Source organism: Carassius gibelio, chromosome B25 (genome assembly GCF_023724105.1).
Source record: "Carassius gibelio isolate Cgi1373 ecotype wild population from Czech Republic chromosome B25, carGib1.2-hapl.c, whole genome shotgun sequence".
Classification (NCBI taxonomy): domain Eukaryota; kingdom Metazoa; phylum Chordata; class Actinopteri; order Cypriniformes; family Cyprinidae; genus Carassius; species Carassius gibelio.
The window spans coordinates 8,837,144-8,859,470 of NC_068420.1; the positions used below are offsets into that span (position 1 = coordinate 8,837,144).

At 36.8% G+C, this 22,327-nt stretch overlaps 1 protein-coding gene across 14 annotated transcripts in view; it reads left to right on the top strand.

The window, feature by feature from the left end:
• The window catches only part of LOC128013719 (A-kinase anchor protein 13), an 87,015-nt gene that overhangs the window by 45,188 nt on the left and 19,500 nt on the right, over positions 1-22,327 (top strand). For 9 of the 14 annotated variants that reach the window (XM_052596873.1, XM_052596875.1, XM_052596880.1 and 6 more), the window contains exons 9-18: positions 9,601-9,688; positions 10,338-10,471; positions 11,961-12,280; positions 13,669-13,716; positions 14,180-14,239; positions 15,576-15,762; positions 15,983-16,079; positions 16,538-16,660; positions 19,224-19,248; positions 19,533-19,647. In XM_052596873.1, coding sequence (XP_052452833.1) covers positions 9,601-9,688; positions 10,338-10,471; positions 11,961-12,280; positions 13,669-13,716; positions 14,180-14,239; positions 15,576-15,762; positions 15,983-16,079; positions 16,538-16,660; positions 19,224-19,248; positions 19,533-19,647 — 1,197 coding nt within the window. The remainder of the gene's footprint in view (positions 1-9,600; positions 9,689-10,337; positions 10,472-11,960; positions 12,281-13,668; positions 13,717-14,179; positions 14,240-15,575; positions 15,763-15,982; positions 16,080-16,537; positions 16,661-19,223; positions 19,249-19,532; positions 19,648-22,327) is intronic. The other 5 variants (XM_052596886.1, XM_052596887.1, XM_052596885.1 and 2 more) reach the window with 3 other exon arrangements.

Sequence of the window (22,327 nt, forward strand, 5' to 3'; positions counted from 1 at the left end):
TTATTTATATTTGAATTGGCTTTTGAATTGATATTTTCTTTTCCAAAAGTTCAATTGTGAGTTCCTCGCACCGCCTTACATTCAACTCCAGTGAATCCCATCAGCCCGTGCTCTGGCCTTTTATTATTCTCGCCATGGCTCCAGCTGTTAGTCCATTGATGGATCTATACAGATGCAGGGTTGCATCCAGTGCTAAGCTAAATCTGATTTAATGCACCTTATAATTTGTGAACCGCATAGATCAAGGGTGTGTTATGTTTGATCATGACAAAATCATTTTGACAGAGTGTGAACTCTGATAAAAAAGCCTTATCTTATGGCTCAAAGCACACACAATGCTAGGTGGAGTCTGGGAATCTCAGCCCACTGTTTGAAGGATGAAAATGTGTCTTATCAGTGAATGTATATGACGACCTCATCCTCTTTGGTCACAGTTTACTGATCAGAGTTCAACCACACAGTGATGCTCACTGGGTAAGACGTGAAGCTTTATATGAAAATTGAGAAGGATGGAAACGGTGGGATGAGAAGCATTGAGAGAGAGAAGGGGGAAAGGAAAAAAATCAGCTGCAATATGGTGAGTCAGTTACAAAAATAAAATAAAAACGGTGAGAGCAGAAGGAAAGCCGGTGACAGAAAAAGAGAGGGAGTGTGCAGAAGGAAAAAGGAGAGCGGGAGGGAGGGGAGAAAGAAGTGTGTGAAGAAGGGAGGGAGAGAGAGTGAGAACGGGGCTGGTTCATGGTGCAGATGTGCAGAGAGTTGCTCATTTCTCCCAAAGCTTGACTGGGAACTCTACAAGTCTCTGGCTTCATGTTGGACTATAACAGCACTTTCTTCTTCTCCTTGACGTTTCACTCCTGGAAAAAATGTACGAGCGACACCGGCGAAAGTACAGTCTGTGCGCAAAGGGCGAGAGGTCCGTGGACGTGGTTTTAATAAAGGTACGGAACTAAAACCAAGTAGTTGTGTTGAGTTTGTCTGTTAAAAATCATTGTTTGGGGGATTCGCCCATAAATTTTGCAGATTGTCTTGTTGACTGTTGCTTGTGCCGTCACGTTGCATTGATTAGTGTTTGCCGGGAGCGTTGTTGAGATGCAAGAGATCTCGCTCACGTTGAGTCGAAGGGGTGTGTGTGTGTGTGTGTGTGAGAGGGCTCTGGAGCTCTGCTGCTTGGCTTGGGTGGAGTTCAGTTTTGGATGTGGAATGATGAGGCCTGCTTTTCAACTTTTGGCCACCGTTGTCCGCTGGCTCTTAGGTTTGACATTTTATTCTAGACATGATGGAGTTTGAAGTCTTCTCAGTCCAGGTTTCATGTTCACAAGGATTTTGATTTGTTCTTTAGTTTTCAAAGCAATGTGGATAGTTTCATATGGACACTTTAGAGACAAAATGTCCCAAGAAGTTTGAGACCACGTCCTTTTTGAGGACATGTATAAGTAAGGAAAATTATTTGAAAAAATAAAGTAATTGTGTAACGAGTGTTGAAACCTGAGATGCCTCTGTCCATATTTTCATCTAAAGCTTTAAAGCAATGTGTATATACTTCATGTCGACACAAAAGTTTCCACAAAATTCTGCACAATTTCCTTTTGACGACAAAAATGATCTTTAAATCAAGTTATTTTCATCGTAAAAATACTGAAGCTTTATGTAAAGCTTTATCTAGAAATACAAAGGCCTTATTAAAACAATAGTAGTGTACTGTGTCCTAATTTAGATATTGTGTGTGTGTGTGTGTGTGTGTGTGGGAACAGTAGGGACGCTGACTGGAATGCCGTCAGTATGTTGGAGGTTGTATATTTAGTGGCTAGTCTGGTACTGTATCAGTGCATGTCACAGCCTGTTTATCTCCATTCACTTCTTCTGCTTCCGTCTGCTCTCCATCATCTTGAAAATACTCTAGCTGCTTGTGAATTTATAGACTGTTTGATGGTCTCCGCAGTGAAAGACTCTTTTTATCGCCTTAAATCAACATTATATATATGCTTATATTTGTGAGGTGATATATTACTATACACTCTTCATTTAGCATCTGTGGTGGGAAGTGAAGAGGGGCTGTTAAACCATTTTTTAGTTAAGAAACTGGGCCACAGGTGCTGGTTCACCACTAAGTGATGATTGAGAAAGACAGGTTGTCCAGCACCCGTCTCAAAGAGCACCCAAGGGAGCACTTTCCAAACGACGCAAACCTTCGTTGCAGCGTATTCTTTTCAACTGGGACCTCCTTAATATTGATCGAGAAGCCAAATGGCTACTTAACACCTCGTTTAAGTCATTTCACAGATGTTTTACCCAGAACCACCTGCTAGAAACAGGTAGGAGTCCATGCTAAATCAAAGTCGGTAGCTGTTAAGCGTTTTTGCAGTATGAACGTTGCATGTGATTGTTTTGAGACTGTATCTGAGAGACTGTATTAACGTCCTCTGGTGCCCGCTGCCATGTCATAGGTTTTCCTGTCTCCACGGCTAGTCATATCTGTGGAATGTGTCCAGAAGGACTGGCTCAGACCGCAGTCTGTGGACAGTCTCACTCCACACTCAGTGGATTACAGCTCTGTTTCATAAGCCATTCGGAAGTTCTGTCATCTCTAAATATAGCGCATCTCAACGATCTTCTTTTCCATGATTAGACCATGGTTGTGTTTGGATTTCAGCTGCATCTATCAGAGCCAGAACACTTAAAAGACACTTTCCCACAAATGTAATCTTTCTTTCCTTGCATGCATACACTACCATACAAAAGTTTGGGGTAGGTAAGATTGGTAACACTTTAGTATAGGGACCAATTCTCATTATTAACTAGTTGCTTATTAGCATGCCTATTGTTTACATATTGGCTGTGTATAAGTGCTTATAAATATTCTAAATCCCTAATCCTACCCAATATCTAAACTTAACTACCCTACTACCTATTAATAAACAACATATTAGGAGTTTGAGTCAAAAGTCATAATTAATTGATCGTTAATTGCGAGAATTCTACCTTAAAATAAAGTGTGAAATACAGTAAAAACAGTAATATTGTGTATTGTATTAAAATTTAAAATAACTGTTTTCTATTTAAGTGTATTTTAAAATTGTATTTATTTTTGGAATGAAAATATGAATTTTCAGCATCGCCTTTGTCACATGATCCTTCAGAAATTATTCTTATATGCTGATTCCTGCTCAAGCAACATTTATTATTATTATTATGTTGAAAACAGTTGAACTGCTTAATAATTTGATGGGAAATGTGATGCTCTGCAGGATTCTTTGATGCATAGAATGTTCAAAAGAATAGTTTTTATTGATAAAGTTGAATTATTACAATTATTATTTGAAATGTTTTGTAACATTACAAAATGCCTTTACTGTTGCTTTTGATCAGTTTATTGCATCTGTTTTGTCTAGCATATTATTCTTAATGTTTTGAATGTTTTTTTATTTTTTGTTTGAAGAATGAAACACTGTTGGAAGAATTAAACATTGTTTGAACAAATCAAAATTGATTTAAAGTAATGTTAAAAAAAAACATTATTTTAAAATAGTAAATAACCAGTTCAAGACTGGATAGACTCATACTTTTAATATAGTTCATATGAATGTGTGTGTGTTTTTGAGTCTGCTCAAAATACTTAACGTTAGGAAAATGATAAAACAGGAAGAAGTATATTTACATAACTGTTAAAAAAATAAATACTTATAAATTACAAGAAAACTGTTCCCTTAGCAACCACCACAACACTTTACTATTATCTCATAGAATTTTGCATAGGCAACCATTCCTTAAAGTTTCTTCAGAAAATATAAAAATCTAGTTTTAAAGTTCAAACGGCTTCTCCTGACCTGTTCTAGGTGTCTGTTATTCCCCAGGGTAAGGAAATTGTTTTGAAAAGGCAATTTTTGGGTAGTTTCCTGTTCTTTTTACATGGGTTCTCATAGGAAGTCAATACTGTCAAAATAGGGTTGCATATCAGGAGAGGTCACATGGAGGCCATCAGGATCATGTTTTAATAAGTGCATCTTTCTGATGTTCTCTTTTTGGCCGTCTCACTCTTTTGAGGCGTTGGATTTGACAGTCCATGAAGTGTTGTGTTGTTCTGTGTATAGAGCCCCATTATGGCCCCATTTACTCGCCACCAGTGGCGTACAGACAATAAAGCCCCACGCCTGAGGGAAATGCATGGCGGCTTTTTACAGCCTACATCATGTGCTCATGCACAACACTCCTTTTGTTGTAATTCCTTTCCTCTCCAAACACATGCATGGTTTCAAACATTGTGTTCATTTATTCAGCGTGTCTTCTCATTCTGATACTTCACTTTCAGTCGTGCATGTAGAAACCCAACGTCAGATTTGCTGGAACACACATCATAAAGCCACTTTGAGCTACTTGATGACTTTTCATGTCTGCATTGTTGTGCCATAAATCATCCACTGCAATGGGCTCTTTGTCCCATTTGTTTTCAAAGCCCCATTGTGTCCGGCTGCGTCCAGAGGTTCCCAATGCAAGTAAACAGATTCAGAAAGATTGTTTGTGCTAAAAACCATGTATTGTCTGTATGAATTGTGTTTATAGAGAGAGTTTTTAAGTGTAGAGATAGAGTTTGAGAGTCATATTGTGACAGCACTAATATTGATTCAGAGCTTTTTATGTGTAGGCATATAAGTTGTTGTCATTTGACTAGTTTTTATCTAAAGTACACTTGTTGCAGGCAGGATCGCAGTGGAGAGTCCTGGGTTGCCTTGAGTTGTGATAACATAAGTATGTCTGTCTTTTTCCGGTAGGCCACACCAAACATAAATATATGTGCTATAATAATATGCTATGTGCTATATTTTTGTGTTTTCACACACATGCCTGTCCAAAAAGAACTGGGTCTCATTTTCTGAATGCGGGTTGACTGTTTCAGAATAATAAACTACTGTTTAAAAAGTTAAGGTCGATAAGATTTCATAAAGTCTTTTATGCTCACAAAGGCTGCATTATTTGATTTAAAATACAGTAAAAACAATCATATTTTGAAGATATTATTATAATTGAAAGAAACTTAAATCTGCTACAATACTGTAGTTGGCCTGTTGGTAATGGTTGAAAAATATGTCCAGGCTGATTTTTGGCCAGCAGAATGTAAAACAAAAATATAAAGCACATTTAGTCTTAGATAAATCCAGTGACATTAGTAGCCTTATGGCGGCCGGCATTTTTATCACATGACCAATCAACTACTAATCTAGGGCCCTATGAAATCTGTTTTTTTTGATTATTGTTTCCAAATTCAGTTTTTTTTCATTATTTGAATTTTTCCAAAATGGGTTTTAATGGTTAAATTAAATAAAATTGTATTAATAAAAAAACATGAATAATTAATTGAAATCATGAAACAGCAATTTACATTTACCAAAAATTTAATTTTTAAATAAATAAATAAATATATATAGTTTTATTTTTAGTAATTTAGTTTTTCCTTTAGTTTCCTGGATTATATTTTAATGGGTTTATTACATTTTGAATTAAAATATTTCAGAAAAAAAAAGAAACAAAATAATGTGTCGTGTATTTAAATTTGTTTCTGGTAAATATTCCTTTAAAAGAAAAGTTTTAATAACACATTTATTAGTAGTAGTACTATCATGGCGTGAAGTAATATTTCTGCCCGGTCTATAATATATATATATATATATATATATATATATATATATATATATATATATATATATATATATATATATATATATATATATATAGTCATATGCTCATGAAGAAATGCTCATGAAGCGACTTTTTCTGTTCATATATTGAGGCAGCAGAGGCTTAAAACACTGCGAGCTTCAGTATGTGTGTGTAGTAAATTAAATGCACACAACCTGTGTTACTCAAATTTTGTATTCTTGCGGCTAAGTATTCAGACTGTTTTGATTTGTGTACTGACCTACGTTTGATTTATTCATCCATAATTTGTCACAATCTGACATTCTGCATGATGTAGTAAATTCCGTTTTTATGCCTGGATTTCACGATTCCATCTGTGCTTTCATGAGCCCTGCCTTTTTCTCAATAACCAGTTATTGAACACTTTTGCTTATGGAAAAAATGATAATGGCTGCCATACAGATACACTAGCATTATTTCGGCCACCTTGTTTTTGAGATTAGCATTGATCATTATAAACAGATCCATATTAGTTGATCAGTCGGGTTTGTTGCTCTATTAACATATCTGGCCTGGCAAACCTTTAATTATGCTTGGTTTAGTTCTTTGTAAGTTATCCTTAAAGCATGTATTCATAAAATTCCTCAAACGAGTCATGATCAAAGAACAGGACTCTGGCTGACCGTTTCCTCTCTATGGCATGTTTACGTGTAAGTGCTCTCAGTGGAGCATTCGGTCAGTGTGAGGCATTACAGCTTTCCATTACTGCACACTGGCTCAATGTGCCACATTTGTGGAGTGATTTTCACGACTCATTCCGTTATTGGTTGAAACGTTGTCTGCTTGGAAGTGTTTCTGCTACATCTATTACAAAGCTGTAAGACTTAACATAAAATATCAGAGCAGTATCCCAGCTAGATTTCTGGTTCTCTGTGAACTTGTGCGCACAAAAACATTTTTGAGTGTTTGGTAGTTTACATCCAGATAGGCATTGATAACTAATGTTTAATCTGTTGAAACCGAGTGCTCTGTACTTGAGACTTTTCATTTGCATTCCCACTCGGAGACAAGTTTATCATTCAAAACCGAGATTGAAGGATTGGGGACAGTGTGCATTCTGTGTGTTTGTATGGTTTTGTTTGAGTTTCTTTGTCAGATTGAGGTTGATATCTGTTCTGGGATCAGGAAACGTAACATGCCTTCTCGTCTGAGATCCAGCTGGTGCGAGTTCCCCAGTGCTGTCTGGATCCTGTCAGATCCTACTGTGGTTGGAAATGACATTTTGTCATGAACAGCAGTGAAATATTACAGACCTGAATTACTATTTTTGATGCCACGAGGGTGTGTGATCATTAAAACAATCAGAAATGTGGCCTGGCATGTTATGTGGTGGCACTTAGGCAGACGATCAGAGTTGAATCCAGCTGGTGTAATTTACTGATCCATCCCCTCATCTTTTTCTGTCTTTTAACATAATATTGACAAAACTAAGAAATTAAATTAAGTCACCTGACAATTTCAACCTGTTTATTTGTTGTTGTTCCTTTTAGTTTCACTTAGTCTCTTCTGACTTACATTTTTTTAGTTTTGTCTGGGTTTTTAGTTTTGTTTAATTTCGCTTCTGTTTATTTGTTGTTTTTATGTAGTTGTCCATTAAGTTTTTGTGTTCTTTTTTGAGCTTTGTTTGTTTGGTTTGTTGATTTTATTGTTTACATTTTGTTTTTTTTTGTTTTTTTATGGGGCGAGTGGGTTGTTCTAGTTGTCTGTTTTTATTGTGGGTGTGCGTTTTTTAATTTGATTTGGTTTTTCTATTTTGTTTCTTTTATTGTTTGAGTTGTGTCATAGGTTTTTTTCACTTAGTTGTCTAAATGAAATTTGTTTTTGTTTTTTTGTGGGGCTTTTATTTATTTTGCTTTGTTTATTTATTTATTTATTTATTTTTGGCTGAAAATTAAAAGCGAAAAATTGGAGGAAATTGAATTGGGGCATGTTGCAGGCTAGATTCAAACCTGCTGCTCTGACATTATGACAACAGGTCAGGGTATCACAACCAAACCTACCAGTATTTATTTTTCATTCCCTCTATCCCGCTCTCTTTCTGAGTTAAAAGGCCGCAGCTGTTGACGTCTCTATTGGAAAAAGCCTACTCCCTTTTTGCTTGCCACACTAGACCAGTGTCCCTCACCAATGACCAAACAAAGGAAGCCTATGACCAGCAGACACACGTGCGTGCACACAGCGGGTAAACACTAAGCGTGGGAGTTGAGCGTGTGTCACATGCTCACGATGGGTGGCGGGTGGGTGTAATCAGTCATGAATGGAGCTGAAGAAAGTCATACAGATGAGCTGCGCAGGAAGGTTTCTAAGCTTCTGTTTCCGCCACAGGACGTTCTTCATTTCCATGGTCTTTTGATCTTCTTCTCTACTTTACAGCTGGTGTTGTAGCTTTTCTTTGATATCAGACTAACTAAAATGTACCTTTTCAAAAAGCACTTTTTCAGGTTTTTCCAAAAAATGTATATTTTCTACACTATATTTGGGGGAAATCATGGCCTAAAGGTTAGAGAGTCTAAATTTGTAACCCAAAGGTCGCAGGTTAGAGTCTCAGGTTCAGCAGGGATTGTAGGTGGGGAAAGTGGATTACCAGTGCTCTCTCCACCAGGGTTGCTAGGTTTTCGCAACAAAATCCACCCAACTGCTACTCAAAACTACCCCAATTGCAATCGATTCCCTGGTAAAAAATTGCATTAAGGAGAGTAAAATAAATGTTTTCGGGTGGGGATCCTCTGGTAAAATTCGCATTCCAAGGTCTAAAAATCATGTTATTTGGCTCGCCTCATCCCGTGGACATGAAAAAAAAAACCCGCAGCAAAAGTGTTAAAGTATATATATATACACAAAATGAAAGGGAAGGACGTGTAGCCAAGTATGAATTTTTATAAATTCATTATATTATATATGCATAGGCCTTAAGTTTGATAAATGAAAAGTGTATAGTGACCACTTCGTCCTCTCAGTAGCCTCAAACTAACCCTTTACGGTCTGTTCACAGCTGCTCTGTGTTGAACGTAAGTGGGCCGTGATGTTTATATATGGGTCACATTCCTCTTTAGGTCTGTTCTGATCGCCCCACACATGCCCCCATGAAACCCTTCCTTCCCCAAATCACAGCCTTTAGGGTTTCCAACCACATGTTACTCTCAGGAGGTAGATGTTCTTACCACTGCTAATATTTCTGTTCATGAGCGCCTTTCTTCATCAAAAGAGTGAATTCTGTGGTCAGGGGGAAAATGCTTTAGCCGTCCAAGACAAAACCATTGACATACTTGTCCTGAGTTTGGATAGCGGAGGAAATTCTCTTTCACCTGATTCATTAGTATGTCCTGCTGGAGTTTAGCAGGATCTTTAGCAGATGAAAGATAAAAAATTTTTAAAATGATTTTTCTCATTTTTTTTCTTTTGTACCGAACCGACTAATGTCATTTCCACCATATCCCCATTTAATTATTTTATTTGATTGTGTGATAGAATGACAGTTGGTAAAATGACATTATAAACAGTTTTGTAATAAAATGCTGGAATCCTTCTCTTGGTAATGCTAAATTCATGGCTAACATGCTATTAAAACAGCTCTATTTGCAGTGATGCACAATATATATATATATATATATATATATATATATATATATATATATATATATATATATATATATATATATACAGTACATGTGATTTGTACCTTGTTTGTGGTGGAAGTGACGACTCGACTAAAGGACTTGATATGATATAAATCATCTGTGCACAAATATTCAAATTATTTCACTCTGTGTTTAGATTATAATGGTTTTAAACATTCAACAAGGAATTTTATATTATGAGTATACATATTTTACGATCAGGACATATCAAATATTCTATTTTGTATATTAAATGACACTCTAAACTCTATTGATTTTGTCATTGCAGATCCACAGAGAGACAGAGACATTTTATCCAGTTGATGCCAGTCGAGATGCTGGACTAGAGGAGAAGAAATCCACTTCAGTGATTTCAGGTAACCAAATCAATGCTTTTAAACTCTTTTAACTTCAAAACCCCCATTTTGCATTGGAATATCAAGTGGAACCCAAATGTTAGTGGTTTTTGAGGATGTCCATGTGGGCATCTACAAAATTTCTCTATCTTCTTTCAACTGATGCATTAAATTACACTGAAGTACCAAGTAATCTGATGTGTAGCATTTGACATCAACAACACAACGTTGCATCACGTCAGTCTAGTGGTTGGTAAAAAATTGCATCCAGAACAAAACACACAACATCTTTTATACATCTTCCAGCACTCTACAAAAAAAGGATGCCCTCTTTGCTCAGACTGTGTTTCTGTGTGTGTCCAATCTAAATAGTGCCCACATTGTGTCACATGGGAAACGGCATATACTTCCTCCAAAGACTAAATGAATGTCTTCCCGTCAATACAAAAGACTAGTCAAACAAGATCATTTATTAAAGTACATGACATCAACATCCTGTCTGCGACAGTTGCAGAGCAGAGATGCAGTGGATTGAAATGAGTCGTCACTTTCAGACTCCCTGTATAATGATTGAGTTCATGAGTCGAGTCTGGTCTGTTTTCTGGTCTATTTTTTTATTCTGTTGCTCTTAAGCTCTCTCATGTTTTTTTAAATTCTTTTATCTTTTCAGAAACCCCCCCTTCACCCCCCTCACTCGGGAGCGTACATCACAAGGACTCGGCGAGCACTATGCGAGGGTCTGCCAGCGATGGCGACTCTCTGTTTAGCCAGGACTTGGGCGAGGACAGTGTTTTTAATAATAAGGTTGGTGCGGATTTGTCTTGCATTTCCCATATCACCCAATTCTGTGTTTGTTTTCGAAGCAGAGTTGCTATTTGTTTTGTTTCCATGTCTCTTAACCAATGCTTCGGCCAAATAAAAGCGGTTATGTAATATGTCTTATTTTCAGCGGTGCTCCTCTACACACATCATCTTGTTTCACTGATGTGATGTCATGTGACGTGAGCAGATCACTGAGCCAGGCCATAATTATGACCTCATCCTCTGACATGCTTCATCCTAAGAGGTTCCCAGAGGAATCATCCACCCCTTATACTCCTTGTTTTAATTTAAAGATGTTTAACTTTGACTTTGACACTTGTTTCCTAGCATGTCACAAAGAATTTTTGTGAGCTGTAATGTTTTGTTTTCTTGATGATAGCAATGAACATCCCTCCATTTTTCATTCGAATCCTATTTTGAAATGCGGAATACCCTTAACCCAAGTGAAATTTCATGCTGAATGCTTGCTAACCTAAGTTGATGTGTTGGAAGTGTTTTTCTGCCCATAGTTGAGGCTCAAAAAGTAGACTACAACAGTGACCACCCACTTTTTCAGTGGATTTGGTTCCAAAAGTATTCGTATTTTTTAATAAGAAAGCCTTTGTTAGAGTAATTGGCCATTAAACCAAACTGAACAGCTATGAGGTGAATCACAAACTCATAGTTGATCTGTATTTAAAAAAAGAAAAAGAAAAATAGATGACCCTTTGTAACAGAATGAATTTTTTTTTACTTTTGGAACATGGTTGTTAGTAGCTAAGCTAGCAGGCTAATTAGCTATTACTATGGGTGTATCTAAAAATCGCGTACTTGTGGACTTATTCCATGACGTTTTGTAGTATTAATAGTATCAGTACTTTCACAATGAAAATTCCAAAAAGTTAACTTTAAAAACAAATTTAAAATCGGATGCTCATATTTATAGTAATTCCTATTGCACGTGAAGGTAGCATTATGAATGACAAAATAGCCTGCTTACGGTTTCATCCAAGCAGGTAGAGTCACTTCACCTAAGCTTGACTTGTGTTCTGGAAGTGTGTTTTTCCTTTCAAAGCTCATAAAGTCATCTATTACGGTTAGTGTAATGTATGTAGCTGTTAGCTCACCACACCCCTGCTTGGCTGCGGTCTCTTGCTGTGAATGGAAATGAGTGTCAGAGTTGTGCGTTTCTATGTTATGCAAGCTTTACAAGGATGGAAAGAACTCAGAGACTTCATGGGGTTTGCAGAAAGAAGAAAAAAATGTAGTCTGCTTGTATGTTAACTACAGATGTAAAGGTGGTACGTCATCAGCAGTCATTTGCAGAATTCACATGTGCTTGTCCTAACCAGGAGCAACGTGTGATTTCAGGTTGTGATGTCAGTTTGGAAAGTCGGTCCAAAATCCCAGTCCTCCTAGTTGTCACCCAACATCAACTGTGATTTTGTTTTTGCAAACTCTTTCCAATTCTATTCTTCTTTCTCCATCAAAGGCTGAGGACAGCGTCACAATCACCAGTGGTGTGTCCATGTCCTACTCGTCCTCCACAGATGAAACCTCCAGCCTCGGGACCCCTAGTGCCATCTCTCAGGCCAGCACAGAAGCTCCTACATCAGACCCCTGTCAGGAAAAGCCCACATCTCCTGGAGCATCAGGAGAAACGGAGGAGGAAGAGAAAAAGGACCGCTTGACAGAGGTCCCGGAGCGGTCGGCTATTTTACGTACCTCAATACGGTCCCTGTCCCCTTTCCGCAGGCACAGTTGGGGCCCAGGCAAAAATGCGGCGGGGGAGAGTGAGATTAGTCAACGCAGGTAATCTTTACCTCTGAGAATGAAGGTTTAAGGGATTGAATAAAAACATACTAAAACAAGCCATGCAAGCAACATGCTAAGATAGCAGGCTAATGTCGTTTAACATATGAAATTAATTATCACATTAAATGTCATAAATAAGAGAAACACTACATATAAAGAAACAAATATATTTTGTAAAAATTAGTTTTCAAATGCATGTGTATGTGTGTTTTGTGCTCTTGGGTTAAAAGCAGAAGACAAATTTCAAGTATGAGTTTCCGAACTTGGCATACATGTCTCGTCGCTTTTTTCTTCTCATAAATGTGACAGACACCCCACATTTTCATTTCCTGTGAATCATCTGATAACAATATCCAAGCATTATTACCAAAGAAACCGCCCACCGTTTAATCATTCATCGCAGCTGTCTTTATAATGCAATCAGATATGCTGTATGTTTGAGTTTATACTTGTAATCGCTCAGTTTTGGTTTTTGTCCCATCATCTTGGCATTACTTCAGCTTTGTGTACAGCTCTGAATCATTTACAGTCTGTATTAGGACTGTGTTTGTGAAGGGAAATCCCAGAAGTGTGAGGGCCCTTCCTCTGAGGGATTCGTCAGCAGGCTGCTGTTCTGTGAGAAAGAGCTGTATTTAGGTCACACAGGACTGTGTTCCTGCTTATAATAAACAGTCAGATGACCTCTAATACTCTTAAGACACAAAAGAGGAACATCTTTGCTTACATCATGGTTGTGTGTGTGTTTTTAAAATGTATTTATTCATTGTTTTGTGCATTTATTATTTATATATATATATATATATATATATATATATATATATATATATATTTAACAAAGTCGTAGCAATCAATAATTTATATATATATATATATATATATATATATACACACACACACACACACACAGGTGCATCTTTTGAATATACGTGTGTGTGAGTGTGTATGTTTTGTTTAGTTCACACAAACTCACATATATATGTGAATGTATATATATGTGTGTGTGCATATACATACATATATATATATATATATATATATATATATATATATATATATATATATATATATATATATATAATGTATGTATATGTATATGTGAGTGTGTGTGAGCTATTATAATTAGCATGAATTATTTTAGAAAGTATTAATAATAAAATGATTCAGTTTATTTAAATATAATTTTTCTGTTATTATTTCATAAATATTTCCAATGAATAATTATCAGCTATTGATATACACAAAAACCATTTCCTTGTTTTATTCTTCATTCTAGTAAACATTCTTAGGGCTGTCAATCATCTCATCAGCTTTTCATATTCATTTTGGTTCATTTGTATCTGTTCAATCATTTTCTCCTCCTCATATTCATCCATTACTTTTTCCAGTACGGCTCGAGGTGAAGTGGAGCACAGGTCTGCGGGTCATAGGAGAAGGTACCAGCATCCATTTTCACTCTTTCCAATCAGGGGCTCCACCAAATCCTTTCAGAACAACCAATGTAAAAAAACGAACACTAACAGATCCCACTAAAACAGCCCGTAAATACAGTACCTGTGAGGTTTTTTTTTTTTTTTTTTTTTTTTTTATATTTTGAATGTATTTTTTTCCTTTAAATGTAAAGTTTCAGTCATTTTATTGAGTTTGACTCTTTTTTTATTTTTATTATTGTGTGTATATATAGTGTTTATTTTTATTTCAGCTTCCCTGCCAACTATCTAGAAAATAAGCTCGCATTTTGTCGTTGCATACAATAAATATATGTAAAGGTTAAATGTCCAAGGGCCTCTTTTAGATCTTGTACTAACAAGTTCCTCTTTTGTCTTTATACACATTCCTTCTTCCATCTATTTATCCATCCATCCATCCATCATCCTGATTCATACGCACTCCATAAAGCATGAGCTGGTGTCCTTCAGTTGCCCTGCGGTCTGAAAATGATGAAATAAATGGAAGAAGGTAAAGGAAGATAAAGAGTGTTTACATTTTTCTGTGGTATTATGCAGCATTAATTGCTTGATAGGAGCACACAAATAGTGTGTTTTCTAGACAGAGGTGTGTGTATGTGTTCATAGCACATTATGTGTTTTAGTCTACTTCCTCTCTATGCTTTAGTCTGCTCGTCTCTCTGGACAAACATCTGAGACCACAAACACCGTTGCAGTCATTTCCGCTGATTTCATTGTCTGAGACAGAGACTAACAGGCCACTTAAATGAACAAGTTTAGCTAGACATGTAGATTAAACTACAGAATTAATGAATGTGAACTATGACTAACATACTGATCTGGATCTCAAAACCTGATGAGAGGTGAGAAGTTTTTTTCTTATAACATTGTCACTCATTTTGAGTGTTTCCTGTTAGAAAGAATTTCAGAACTCATCACACTTGTATTGAGCTGCTCTCAACAATTAGATGTAAGTAGATTTAAATAATTGTATTCTTATAAATAGACTATATATATATAAGCATATAGTTTGTACATGCTCGTCCCAAAAAGTATTTAAATATTTAGGCGGCACTTCAATTTAATTTCATTACATGTAATGCTACCAAGTAACATCTGCAAGCAAACCATGCTTTTTTCAGAACGGACTTCACTTTTCTGAGTAATTATTGCATTTAATTTTAACCAAGTGATCTCAAAAAGGATGTCCCTTTCCCTCAAGTTAACTATGTGAAAGCAAAACATATAATGCAACACTAATAATGTTTGACAACCAGAAGTATCCAAATATAAGTAGTTTTAGTTTTAATTGTATATCTGTCGATTTTCTTATTTAAAAACTAACCAATAACTTTTATTGAACTGCTTTGCTTGATTGCTTTTCTTAAAAAAATATATGCTATTCGGTTTGATATGTAATTCAGTGACATTCTAACTTTTTTAGTATTCAAACACTTGTTTTGTCCACTGTGAGATGCTTTGTTTTAGTTTTTTTACCATGTGGAAAATTGCGAACCGTTTCTGTGGCATAGCTTGAATGATTTTGCTTTGAGGAAATGCAAAAGGCTGGTTTTATAGTGTGAGTCAGTAAACTTTTCACTTTCACAGAATGAGGTCAAGCTTGTATTGTCGTTATTTACTAGTAGACTTTTGCTCGTTGTTATTTGATTCTTGTGCATGTGAATCTGAATGGATTTGCGTCTAGCTTTATCTTGCATGTATTTGAATGTCACACACAGCAATGTAAAAGGTCTTTGGTGATTCGGTGTGTGTGCCATGTAGTCACCATCTCAACTAAAAAAAAACAAACAAACACTGAAACACATTAAATATGCTTATTTCCACAGTTACAGCCTGGAAGGACTTGTAGCAGAGAAGGAAGGAAGGAAAAGCCTTAATCAGTGCATGGGGGAGGCCAGCCAGGAACCGAACTGTCCGTCGAAGCTGGACCGAGAAGAGAGAGGCTCACTTGTGTCCCTGACAGAAGAGGAACAGGAATCAGATCTGGGTGACTGCAGCAGTTTGGACAGTCAGGTGAAGTTCTATTTAAAAATACATAGATCCAGCCCTAAAATCTGATTGGTTTTGCAACACGCACAGACATTATATTACAGACTATATATGCACCTGTCACCACACATCACCTGAATTCTGCTGAATGTGATGATTAGAGTTGCATCTGCAGATTTTCCACTTAGTCTCAATTCTATTGCCATTAATTACCCTAAATAATTGATTTGTTTGCTGCTTTCAGAAGTCCATCCAATCTGGACAAAGATGTGTCCCACCTTCACAAACCTTTCTCACCAAGTCTGTCTCCATGTTGGCCATCAGTCAAAAGGATGTGGATGGTGAGTTTAAACACCTCTACAGTTTTCTCTCCTGTGTCTCATTGGGCCACTCTGAGTTCTGCAGCACTGTGCAAGCAACACATTTCACACATTTAAGCAAAACTATTTTAGAAGCTTCAAAATTGCTTTTAGAACAGATGTTGCAGAGCTCAGAGTTTTTTTTTCTCTGCTGGTCTCTTGTGGTAAGATAAGGAGTTGAGATGTTCAGTCATAAATTACCCACTGACTACTCAGCTATCAATCATATCTAACACCCGATTTCGTGTCCTGGGATCTCTATACTCCAAAAATATCCTGTATCATCTGGGATTGTTGGTATTCTTCAACTCATCAAATGTGGATCTCCCATGGTTCCCTTTCTCTGTGGTGTCACTTTAAGGGAGTGGACATTTACTGCCCAGTTTTATTATAATGCCTGCTTTGATCTTTTTTGCTCATGTGATCATGGGACCCACCAGCAATCGGACGGCCGCGACCCAAGCGACGAATCTCCTTCTCCTTCAGCATCTCGCCCATGCTCCCCAAATCTAAAACACTCTTTTCTATTGGCTCTTCATCCAGTGATGAGGAGGAGGCAGTCAGTAAGTAAAAGAATATCCCACAATGCCTGGCATGGACCCTGCCCGACCCCTGCTTAATATGAAGTGTGTCCCCCTACCTCCCTTGTGTCACTAAGTTATTGATCAGATCGGCTCATTGAAATTATTCCTAAAACTACTTTTCATTAATTTTATTTAATATATATATATATTTCTTATTTTAATTTTACTGTCCCATGTGTTGAGTCTTATGACAATTTTGCTATTTATTGATCTGAAGTGTTTTATCTAGTTGGATTTATCTTACTTTACTTATCGGTTAATACAAAATTAAACAAAACGAATGGTGCCAAAATAATGAAATGGCTTTTAAAATTCTCTATGCAATAACTTAATGAACTTATGTATGATATGCATGTTGTCTGGTGATGCATTTAATGTACCATCAACAGAACTTTGAGGAGAATCTTTCTGAGTAAGTTAAAGGGTTAGTTCACCCAAAACTGAAAATCTATTCTATAATTCTAAATCTATTCTATATCTTAAATTCTACTCACCCTCGAAGCATCCTGTATACACAAAGTGTATGTGACTTTCTTCTTTCAGAATAATCCAAACAAAGTTATATTAAAAACTGTCCTTGCTCTTCCAAGTCTTTCAATGGGGGTTAGCAGGTGTTTGTTGTCAACAGTTCAGAAGAAGTGAAATAAAGTGTGCAAAACATAAAACATCCCTCACATGGCTCCGAGGGGTGAATAAAGGCCCCCTAAGGGAAATCAATGTGTTTTTGTAAAATAAATATCAGGATTTCAAACGAAATAAACACTTTTCTTTCTCACTTCTGCTGACTGTTGGGAACCGGAAGACGTGCAGGCGGATGTCGTAGTTCGTCAGCGCTGCATGGTTAGTGACGAGCGGAGAGAGAACAAAACAAAGCGCCGGTCACGAATTAGAAGCACAAAATGAGGATTTGTAAAGAAAAACATCAGAGGATTCCGAAATAAGCCAAGAGGAGACTGGTTTTCCTTTGCTAAAGTAAGGAAACTTTGTTGCGCGCGAAACACATACGTCTTCCATCTTCCGCCTGCTCATCTTACGCAGTCATCTAATGTTAGAAAAAAAGTGTTTACTATGTTTGAAATCTGGATATTTATTTGACAAAAACACATGGATCGGCTACAGGGGACTTTATTCACCCCCTGGAGCCATGTCAGGGATGTTTTATTACAGATGTGCACACTTTATTTCACGTCTTCTGAACTGTTGACAACAAACACCTGCTTACCCCCAGTGAAAGGCTTGGAAAAGCAATTATGATTTTTAATATAATTACGATTGGATTATTTTGAAAGAGAAAAGTCACATACACCTAGGATGCTTTGAGGGTAAGTAGAACATGGACATTTAAATTTTTGGGTGAAATAACCCTTTAAGACTAGTTGAATTAATAACGTTATTACTTGCTTCCTGAATCATAATGCATTTGGTTTAATGGCACAGATATTTCAAAGTACATTGCACACTTGAGTACTGAGGTTTGTTACAGCCACTGTAACACAGTGTTGCTTATGTACGGTATAGCAGACGTGTGTGTTTGCAAAAGTCTTATCAGACCCTCATCTGACAGAAAAATTTTATTTGACGCATACTTTTGCTCAAGTCATTCATTCCTGTGGATTATTGGGACGAATGGATAGTGGGTCTCCCAAATGAAACATTGCCACGTCTGTATAGTTCCTTTCCATTGGCTCCATCTTTTTCCATGTCTTTCAAAGTCATTTAGATCCACATAAACACTTTTCATAGCATTGCTTATAGATTTCACAGCTGCTTAGGGCTCGTTTTAAATTGTAAAAAGAAAGCATTACAAATCGGTATCTGAAATTTTAGTCTAATTTAGTTCCAGGATCATTTGACAAAATAAAGTGTATTTTTTTTTATATAGATTAATGTTAATATACTTTGTCTTTTTCAAGCTTATTATACAGAGTAAGTTATACTGCCCCTAAAGGCTAAATGCAGTAACTACGCAGCACTGGAACTAATAAAAATGTTTCAAAGTTTGTTGCATTTTGTTGGTTTAATATAAGTTTTTTAAACATATCTAAAATATATAAGACAAACTCATCTGACATTGGTGTGTGTGTGTGTGTGTGTGTGTGTGTGTGTATATGTGTGTGTATATGTATATATAAAACTATTGTACAAACACAGCATAATCATTTCTTATACAAGACAACAAATAAATAAATACAATATGAGCCTGTTTCTCCAGTCCTTGCAAAACATCAGCAATCATTTAATCTCTCAGAGTTAAGCTTTTGTGGTTGCAGTGCAATATTTTTTTTGAGTGTTGTACAAATGTGGCATTTTGCTTGAAGAATTGCCTTTGTTCTCTGCAGGGCTGTGCCTTTAGAATCTATGCACGCCATAAAACTTCTTGTGTAATTTATTTTTGTACAAGTACAAAACTCCTGGGACTTATTGAAAAGTGATTAATAATGTTAGTTGTTGTTCTGTGGTCTGGTTTATGTCATTTTGTTAGTTGTAGTCTTGTCTCCAATGTACTTTTGGTTTAATCAGTGTTTTTTCTCACATTCCCCAGGTACATCAGGATCTTTAGAGTACAGGTACGACCCCTGCATCACATGAAAACTGGTTATGTTAAAGTCCAAGCATTTATTTATTTATTTTTATTATTTATCAAGTTAATAGGCCATAATATTAATACATTTTTTTTAGCGTTTTTGTCAGTTTTATTGGTATGGATAGGTGACGAGATGGACAATTTCAACATGCTATGATTTGAGGCACACTTATTCTGATTTTAAATACTGTTAAAAATTGATAGTATGCAAATTAGGATGCAGGACCAGTTTTATATTTTGCAGTTTTCATCTTTTGTCTCATTCAGTATATCAGAGGAGGATCCGGGGCCGTTGCGGAGTGACAGTGAAGGAAAAGTTGGAGGAACCAAAGTAAGCAGGACCTTCAGTTACCTCAAGAGCAAGATGAGCAAAAAGAACAAGGTTGGTATACATTTTACTTTACTATATATGTATATGTGTTTCAGCTGTAGTCAATCTAGAATTCTTCCGCTCGAAAACCAACACATTTCCTTCAAAGCTTATTTTAACCATCTCAGACCTTATTAGTGGAAACAAATGTTATCGTTTTAGTTTGCCACATATCATGCTGATCTAATGGTGTTCTTTGATGCAGCACCATGCACCTGCTATTTAACTCTGAGGTTTTCTTCCTGTGGTTCCTGTTGATGACGAGGTTGCTGATGGTGTGAAAGCTCTCAGCAACCCCCGCACTATCTGAAGTTGCTAGAGCGCTTGCAGAGTTTGTTCTTGTGCAGGCAAATGTGTGCACACTCTGTCTGTCGTACAAGGGTTCGCGGTAGGGAAGTTCAACAGGATGTAGAAGCAAGCTGTGGTCTCTCCATGGCTCTGTTTAAATATACTAGCTAACACCAAGCTTTACAGCTCATGCAATTCAGTGGAAACAAATACATGTTAAAATCTATGACTTCACTGTTTCGGAGAACCGTCATGACATTTATTTGATGTCCACATAAATCAGCTGGGCCACCATATATGGTTTGTGGATTTAAATATGATTATTTAGGATTTTATACACACATTTTGACCTAAAAAAACCCTCCACATTAATTTGTCACATGCTTTTTGTTTTTTAACAGAGTGTCATATTGGTAACTAGGCAATTGATATAAACAGGATGCATGCATCTTTATTGTTTGATGTAACATTGCCGGGTCTGAATTAACTGCAGTGTCGATTCGAATTTCGATCTGTGTTGAATCAGCTAAATGTCACAACACAAACAAAAAGCTGCCTTTTGTATTAGGGAGGGTCTATGGTAAAAGGAAGTGAACTGTATCTTTAAGTTGAGCCCCAATGTGAAAGACGACAGAAAGTAACTGCAGTCACTTCCTCTGGCTGGCTCGCCTGCTCTCCGTCATGGGAACTTATGTGTTTGTGCAGACAGACTTTTAACCTCATCTGCCATACCTTCAGGCCAGTGCACTCACTGGCTACCTTGCATCAGGGATGTCTACGTTGTGTCGTAGGTTTTTACCGCAGGGTCGGTCACTGAAGATCAAGAATACTGGTGGTCTGGTTGAGGTAAGACTGTGTTACCAAAGAGCAGATGTTCGATTTTTTTTTTCCCGTCACGTATATATAGAAAATAGACATTTGTTTGCTGTTATGTTCTGATGTTTTAGAGGTTTCATGTGCAATGTGTTATTCTAGTGGCTTGGAAACTTTTTTTTTGCTTCCCGAGGTTATTGTTTCGCTCCAGTTGAGAAAGGCGTGAATTACGTAAATCACTTGTGTTTGTGTTTGGACATGTTTTTACTTTTTAGCCATGTTTAAACTTTTTTTGGGAAGTGCACTTTGACTATCTATCTTCCTATACTGTTTGTAGCCAAATAATTTTTTCCTGATGTTATGACATTAAGCCACCCATCCATACTCACTGGAATACTAGTTCAGTGAATATACAGCAGCCTTTTACTTGTTTTTAGTATATATTGGATATTAAGAATTAATAAGACAGCTTTTAATCCATTTAGTTGAATGTGGCCAATATATATAAAAAAAAAATTCCCATTGTGGCTTGCACATGATCACAATCTTGGTATGTAATTGTTGCAGCAGATAAGACAGGGTTTTGTAATCAGGGTGGATATGTGAATATGGTCACAATTTGAGGTTTCTCCACTTGAGCTATCTTTGTTCTCAGGGAGTGATGTAGTGAGCATACTGTGGTTTTGACACTTCAAGTAAAGTGTTAAAGACATTGGAAAAGGACAGTGTATTTGATGTGTAGATGGCTACATGGATGGGTACGTTTATATGTTGGTAGATGGATTGTTAAGGGGTAGGTAGATAGATAGAAGGATGGGTATATGGTAGATGGATTGAGTATATAAATTCATAGATCGGTGGATGGATGGTTGGGTAGGTAGATGGATGGAATAATGGGTAGATCGTTGGTAGATTGAGTTATGGGTATATAAATTTATAGACAAGTATATGGTTGGTTGGTGGTAGGTAGATGGATTGATGGATGCAGTAGATAAATGGTTGATACATTTAGAGATAGGTAGATGGATGGATGATAGATGGTACAGAAGATGGATGGATAGATGGATGAGTAAATGGATGGGTACATGGGTGGATGGTAGGTAGATGGATGGGTAAATTGGTAAATGGATTGATGGTAGATAAATGTATAAATAAGTGTATGAATAGATGGAAGATGGGTGGATGATAGATGGACGGGTAAGTTTGTGGATAGATACTGTAGTAAGAATGTGATGAAAGGACTGATGAAAAGATGGATGGATAGATTTTAACATTGAGGACGGATGGACACATGGGTAGATAGATAGGTAGATATAATGTTGAGAACAGTGAGGATACTGTAAATGTGATGTTGAAGATAGACAGATTTTGAGAATACATGCAGCAGGAGATGAATGATGACAAGGAATGAAAGTATTGATTGTGCAGCTGATGGGGTTTCTCCGTGATCTGCTGACACTGGGAGTTTTATGATGGATGTGCACCGCTCCCATTGAATCTCCCATCTGGACTGGGACCTCACTGTAATTGAGTCTAATGCACAGCTTGGACTGTCTGAAATTACTGTACATCACACATCTACACTCTGATT